Source organism: Neophocaena asiaeorientalis, unplaced genomic scaffold, assembly GCF_003031525.2.
Source record: "Neophocaena asiaeorientalis asiaeorientalis breed wild unplaced genomic scaffold, Neophocaena_asiaeorientalis_V1.1 scaffold556, whole genome shotgun sequence".
NCBI classification, from domain to species: domain Eukaryota; kingdom Metazoa; phylum Chordata; class Mammalia; order Artiodactyla; family Phocoenidae; genus Neophocaena; species Neophocaena asiaeorientalis.
Genome location: NW_020171832.1, coordinates 377640 through 385243, shown reverse-complemented (window position 1 = coordinate 385243; position 7604 = coordinate 377640). Strand labels below are relative to the sequence as shown.

Sequence of the window (7604 nt, the reverse complement as noted above, 5' to 3'; positions counted from 1 at the left end):
CCCCGGCGCGAACAGTGTAAGCCGGCGGCACCGCGACTCGGCTCCTGTGGTCCGTTTTCTCAGGCTGCCCGTTCAGGTAAAGGGCTCCGGGTGGGCTCTGAGGGGCCGAAGAGGGACCCTCGCTGGGAAGGCGGGCGCAGAAGGGGTCGTCGGCCTCGCTGCCGGCTTGCTTTCACGTACAGGGGTGAGTGCTGTTTAGACTGTGCCTTTTTGTACTGAATTCACTCGGATCCCGTCAATATCAGGACGGCATTGGTTTACACTTCTTAGTCACTTCGGGCCTCTAGCAGGTGTATAAATTGGAGTTAATTCGCTGAAGGGTTTAGTCTGGGGCGCCGGCGTCTCCCCATTCCCACTGGGTCGGGGAGACTTGGGGGTGCGTCTGTGCGGTTGCCCCCGCTGGGCAGACCCTGCGCGCTCTGGGGCGCAGATCGGGGGGGGGCACGGCCGCTGAGAGGAGCCTTCCGGAGGACCCGTGTTCCGGCTGCAGCCCAGAAGTTTGAAAGCTGATTTCAGTTTAACTTTGAAGTCGTCGCCTTCCTCCCCGCCGGCCCGAGAAGCGCCCGCCGCGTTTCCCCGGCTCTTCTCGGGTCGAGCCTCCGAGCCTTGCAGGACGGTCTTCGCGGGAAGGTCGGTCGAGGAGAGAAAGAAATTAACTGTGGAAGGCGCCACGAGTGGCTTCTGGAAGGGAGGGCAGCCAGGGCGGGAGTCTCTCGTTGGGTGGGAGGAGGCTGGCCCGGGGGTGTGAGGGCAGGCGGGGGCAGGATGCTCGGGAACACACGGGATGGGCCGCGTTGCGCGGAGTTGGTGCGGCCCGGGGGGCCGAGCTGAGCAAACTACCGCGGCCGGCAGGAGGCGTCGCTCGGACCCGAGCGTGGCGCTGCGCCCGGCCGGAGTGCTGAGTTTGGAGCGGGCAGTTTCCCCGGATGGTGCGAGGGGTCGGGAGTGCCCGAGAACCGGGGGCATCACGAGGTGAAGGGTAGAGCGGTAGGTCGCCTACAGCAGGGACTGGAAGAAGGTGTCCTTACAATCTTTATTTTTCTGTTATGCAAACTAATTGAGGAACTAGGTTCTAGTGACTTCCCCACTCCAGCCACTCCTCCAGTTCTCTGCCCCTTTCTCGGTTTTATTTCTGAGGTTGACAGAGGGCAAAAATAGGAAAAGTTGTGGCGTGTGTGTATGCACCCGTATAAATGAACTGGGTTTCGTCTGTTTTGCCTTGATTGGGTGTGATAGGAGTGGGGTGTGTGTGTGTGTGTGCGCGCGCGTGGGGGAAGGCACAGGCCGGTTTGGTGTGGTGAAGAGGGAATACCACAATCTGTGCCAATTGTGCCTTGAGGCAAGAGCACCAAATGATGAATAATAACGCCTGGTTTGGCTGCTTTCCAGTTGATTTATGTCTTATGTCAAGTCTCTCCTTCTTCATGAAGCTTTTCCTAACAATGCCAGCTCACATTGAACTTTCCTTTTTCTACCTTTTTTTTGTACTTACTGTGTGCATTAAAACCTTGTTATAAAAAAAAACCTTGTTATATACTGTGTTTTTGCTTCTTTTGAGTTTGATCATTAAGCACTTTTTACACATGTACATTTATGAATCTCTCCAATTAGTTCTTTTTAATATTCATTTTTCTGGGTACTCAGTTTTATCATTTTGTTGCTATTGTTGACTCATAAAGCCTCACAGAACTAGGCATTTAATAGGTGCTTTTTCTTCAGTAATTCAGCAAAAAAATATTGTGGAGCACCCACTATGTGCATTGTGCCAGGCACTGTACTGGGTACCTGGGATGCATACTTGATGAAGTCATGAGCCCTTGCATCAAAGATTTCTTTCAGTCTGTTGGACAAGGGAGAAGATTAATTGCTCATCACCACCCCTTTACCACCTGGCACAATGCTCAGTAAATATTTTCAGAATTAGTTAATGAATGCTAGATTGTGGAGGAGACACCATTCATCACTTTACAAAGTTTTCTTTGCTTTTTACTTAAAGTTCCAGTTTCTTTCAAGGGGTCTGATTCTTTGAAGAAAGCACTTTTTTAGTCACTGAGTAGTTCTTTAGGGATCTGAAATTTGGTGTGTTTTTTTTTTTCTTGTGTTATTTTTCTATGCCTTCATTTGTCTTTTTGAAGAAATGCATATATGTAACTTTTCTGAAGAGAAGGAGGCCCCTTTCTGTATTAGGAAGTTGTGTTTGGTTTCTGAAACAGTGTGCAGTGGTTGTTGCTGATGTAGCTTCTGTTACTAACAAGCCCTGATATTCTTCCTCCAGTAGTGGTGATGTTTGGGGATTGCAAAAGTAGACCCTTAACATCCTTGGGGAATATATTGGAACTTTCTGAATCTAGAAATGCTTCAGTAGGCTTTCTCCCATATAATATTTCGATTGAGAAGCCCCTGTTTCCTGAGTGTATCCTTACACCCCAAATTCACTCACAGTTAACTTTGCAGTTTTTCCTGCGTTTGACAAACTTTTTTTTTTAACAAAGAAGTAGTTTTTGTCACCTCATGAGATAGGCAATACATAAACAACTGTGAAGAGAACCACAAAGCAGTAGAGATGTGGTTTCCCCACTGTCATTAGATGCACTTATTTCTACCCCTCACCCTCCACCCCATCCTAGACTTACTGTAAACATTCATACCCCAGCAGAATTACAAGTCATATATTAAGTCCACAAATAAATGTCAAGAGCCTATTGGAAGATACTATCTCTCTTTCACCTTTACCTGTTGTGGGCTTTTGAATAACCTTGGCTGCTTTGGAGCCTTGATTTCTCAGTAAAATTTAAAACTGACCTGTAAAGGTGAAATACAGTATAAGAGGAATGATTTCAGGGACTTAGAGACTAGAACAAAACACGTTGATGAATGAATAGGATTCGGTTGTTGTCAGCTTGTAAATGATATTCTTTCTTTTCCTGGTAGGATTTTTTAGACTGAGGAGCAATTGGAGCTAATCCACATCATGGAAATGGAAACCACCGAATCTGAGCCAGACTGTGTAGTGCAGCCTCCCTCTCCTCCTGATGACTTTTCATGCCAAATGAGACTCTCTGAGAAGATCACTCCATTGAAGACTTGTTTTAAGAAAAAGGATCAGAAGAGATTGGGAGCCGGAACCCTGAGGTCTTTGAGACCAATATTAAATACTTTGTTAGAATCTGGCTCACTTGATGGGGTTTTTAGACCTAGAAATCAGAGTGCAGAAGAGAGTAGCTTACATGAATCTATGGTGAAAAAACCTTTGGAAATCAATGCATCGTGTCCACCAGCAGAAGACAGTATGTCTGTCCTGATTCCTGATGGAACAAATGTCGGGGGCCAGATACCAGAAGCCCATCCTACCACTGATGATCCTGAACAAGTGGTTCCAATCCAGGATCATAGCTTTCCACCAGAAACCATCAGTGGGACAGTGGCAGATTCTACAGCGGGGCACTTCCAGGCTGACCTTTTGCACCCAGTTTCAAGTGATGTTCCTGCTAGTCCTGACTGCATAGACAAAGTCATGGATTACGTTCCAGGGGTTTTCCAAGACAACAGTTTTACAATCCAGTACATTTTGGATACCAGTGATAAGTTGAATACTGAGCTCTTTCAGGACAAAAGTGAAGAGGCCTCCCTTGACCTTGTGTTTGAGCTGGTGAACCAGCTACAGTACCACACTCACCAAGAGAACGGAATTGAAATTTGCATGGACTTTTTGCAAGGCACTTGTATTTATGGCAGGGATTGTTTGAAGCACCACACGATCTTGCCATATCATTGGCAGATCAAGAGGACAACTACTCAGAAGTGGCAGAGTGTATCCAATGATTCCCAGGAGCACTTGGAAAGATTTTACTGTAACCCAGAGAATGATAGAATGAGAATGAAGTATGGGTATGTATTTATAACTACTTTAAAGCTATTATTAAATCCTATAGAGAAGGTAAAGAGGCTTTAGTAGGGTAGTTTCTTTCAGTAGTAACCTAACAGGTTTGGTTTTTTTTTCTACTGTTATTCTTTTGGCTGTATGCTATCCTGATTTTTCATGGCAGTTGAATGCAGGCTATTTATCTAACCAGACAATGAAGGTTTTATGATTTGAACAATTCACATGTCACTCTGTGCAATATGTGTGTGACTGAGAAGTTGCATATACATTGAGTGTTGTGAATCAAATACTATTTTAATCATACAGGAGAGCTTGCTTTTGAAAGAAAATCCATGGAGAATCTTATAAATTACGAATGCCTAATTTATCTAATTTTAAAGTTTTGTATATTGAGTAGTTCCTGTTTTTTAAAGGAAAATAGTATTATTTGGAGTTTTTGTGGCCCTCTTTACATTTTGAATAGTCCAAACAGTTTTTCTGTGAATGATTCCGAAGTACCTCCCAAACTTCTGAATCATGCCCAAACATGTTAAATCTCTTTTTTAGTTTCCTTAAAGCTTTTTACCATTAATTTTATTATTCTGTTTATCTTACAGATAAAATAAATTGTCCCACAACTCAGGGTATTTTTTTAAACCTGAAAGAGTCTTACAACAGTGAGTGAAGGGAAAATTTATGTTAATGGACATATCTGTTTGTCATTTACATAAAAAAAAGTTATTCTCATGTTTTTGTAGGCAAGATATGTATATAAATAATTTGGTTCTTTTATGGATGTCCAAGCATTATTCACTGATAGGGAACTGAAATTTCCACATCTCAGTTCTTCTTTAATGAACTTGAAAGTGGAGAAAATAATACTTGCCACATGTAAAGTTGCTAGTGCAAAAATGGCTATATAATAAGCATTGATCTTTAAATTCCTAAGTTGTTTCTCCTGTAGTATAAAGGGACTTAAAATAGTAGGCTGACCATCCTAACCCAGAAGTTCGGGAGAAAAACTTTGTGGAGAGTCATCTTTGTTCACAAATAAGTCAGGTTACACTACCCAAGTGTCTGGAGAGTTAGAAGGCAAATGGTGGCAGTGAACCATTTTCATGTTGTCTAATTCTATTAGTTTTGATGTTAACCTTCTGTGTTCTAACAGTGCCAGAGCGTTGTTGGCATTACAGTAACCTGGTCTTTGTTTAACTTCTCTTGCTCCTATTTAGTATTAGCTAGGTGGTTTTCTTTGAATATTTCAGTTGTATAGTACACAGATCTATGTGTCTTTTTAGCAACTTAATTACCATGAGACTGGAATTTTGCGTCTTGTGTTTCAAAAGCGACATATGGAACAAGATGAGAAACAATATAAAGCCCAAGTTTAAAGGCGTTATTTTGTAGAAGACCTCTTCGGATAAAAGTAAAGCTTATATCAAAAATGTAGTTCTCCTGATCATAAATGCATTCTCTTGATAATGTAAATGCATTCAAGATTCTGTCTTGCTTGGGTAGCAAAATTCTCAGATCCTGTAACAAAGCTAAGTACTTCTGACTTATTTTTTTTAGCCAGCATTGGAAGAGAGAAAAATGTTTTCCATTTTGTCTTAAAAATCTTTTTAATAAGGTATTGTCCAAAATCTCTGTTGCCCATGAGCTAGCAATTCTGATTGGTATGTCAAGGGTAATTAATTTTATATACTCTCAAAGCCACTCTAATCCTTCCATCTCCAGATTGCAAAACTGTGCAGAACAGTGGCCTCCCACTTCACTCTTATAAAGCAAATTTCCAGTCTGCTAAGTACTTCAGCATCTTGGTACATTAAGTTTCTATCTGTTTGAATTGCTCAGGAAGAAACTAGCAGGATTATTGTCCAACACATTACGTTCTATTACCTTGAGCAAGGCAAGACAGATATTTTGATTCCCAGAAAATCCAGGAACTCTTATGATAGCAGCACACTGAATATTTTATCCTTTGGTAAAATGTCTTTGCTGAAGAATAGACACAGATAAAAGCCCATACGCATTCATTGTTGGATCAGTTATAAAGTAGTTGCAGTGAGTGCTTGATTTCCAGATCAGTTTTAAGGAAGTAAATTAGTGTTTATTTGACACTTGAGAGGAGAAGTATGAGTGAATTATTATACGTGGTTCTGCCCTGATAAAAATGGCAAAAAGTATTAACAGTTAATTACTAGTAAAGTGAAGTTCTCTGTGGACTACAGTAAGAAATGTTATAAGATTGTAGATAGCTAAATGTCAAAAATTAGGCTTTTGGGAAGTTGACCTGTAGTCATTGCAACCTGGTTTTCCTTGTATTCCAAAGCGATGTTGTGTTTCCTGGCAACAAGATGCAGATAACGGCATGTTGAGCCTTGCTGAGAGATTCACAAACAAGCTGGAGCAGCCCAGGTTCACATGGTTACCACATTATTTGGCTAAAGCTATTAATCTCTGTGGTCAGGCCTGTAAAGCTGGTCTATCTGTGCAGATTGCACATAACCAGGAAGTGTGTGTTCAGCTGTGTATATGCCCAAGTCGAACCAGTCTTTAGATTCAGGAATAATGAATGGCAGTTGTTTATCCCACTTGTTTTCAGCAGTTTATATGACTTGGTAAATCATTATTATATACTATACCCATAATAGTTCATTGTGTGGAACTTGGGGAAAGTTCATAGTTCTGAGTCTCTAGCAGAGACAAAAGTTCATAGTTTCAAACTGTGTAGATAAAATTCTTTGGTTTTTGCAAATGGATTTAACATCTAACTTAATCCAAATTAGATGTGCAGTGTTCATTTTATTCTCAAGAGTGAATGGAAGGAAAGTTGAGCTAGATAAGTTCACAGGTGCCTTCCAACTCCTTAGTCAAGATGCTTAGATACTAAAAACACGTGTAAAAACAGGATTTTAATAATAAAAGTGCCTACTTGGTTCGTTATAATGAAATTATTTTAATTACTCTTTTCCAATTTTGCCTTCACCCCAAATTATACCATTCCACTTTGCTTTCTCATTCCTTTCGTACATCTGCAAAATCAACTGGAAAGTAGTTGTATGTATGAACTCCCCATATTTAGATGCTAAGGCTTTTGCACACGGGATGGGCTTTGGAGAATTTCCAAATTCCAGATAAGCACTTAAGAAAACAACATCGAATGTTGTGTTTTCCATTAAGAAAACATAGTCTCTGACAGTTTAGGCACTCATCCTTAGTAGAAAATGATATTAAATGGCAGGACTAAGCAGTTTTAAAAGGGTCTCGGTAGCTGTGCGGAATACTGTTGTGGATAATTGAAATTGTGGAGGATGTGCAAATCTCCCTTTAGCAACTGCGAGCACCATAGGTTTTCACATTACATTCATTTTAAAGTGTGCCAGAATAGTCTTCTAGTTATTATCACCCATAAGGAAGAGGCACTGTGCTGACCTTATTTTGTAGGTAATTTCACCTACTGTGAAAATATGACTAGTGATTATTTCTAATTCTGAATTTCCTGCAAAGGGGGGAGGATGAAGAAGAAAGTTGCAAGCTCTGACTCCATGATTAATTTTTCTCAGAAGACAGTGTTCTTTTTTCCTCTTTAGAATTAAAGCTTATTGATAAAAAAGGAGTTTAAATTTTATAGCTTAAGCCTAGAGTGTTGTCATAGTCTTAGCTAATTAGTTTTGAGTGATTTTGATTGCTGGTGGCTCTTAGAAGTTTTTGTTCTTTTAAAAACTGTCCAAGGGACAAT

At 41.1% G+C, this 7604-nt stretch overlaps 1 protein-coding gene across 2 annotated transcripts in view; it reads left to right on the top strand.

Moving 5' to 3' along the window:
• Position 1: 1 nt before the first annotated feature.
• Positions 2–7604, top strand: part of TIPARP (TCDD inducible poly(ADP-ribose) polymerase) — a 29002-nt gene continuing 21399 nt past the window's right edge. Inside the window, exons 1-2 of one of the 2 annotated variants that reach the window (XM_024741248.1) lie at positions 2–76; positions 2932–3888. In XM_024741248.1, coding sequence (XP_024597016.1) covers positions 2972–3888 — 917 coding nt within the window. In that variant the 5' untranslated portion in view covers positions 2–76; positions 2932–2971. Of the gene's footprint in view, positions 185–2931; positions 3889–7604 lie in introns of both variants that reach the window. The other variant, XM_024741255.1, reaches the window with a different exon arrangement.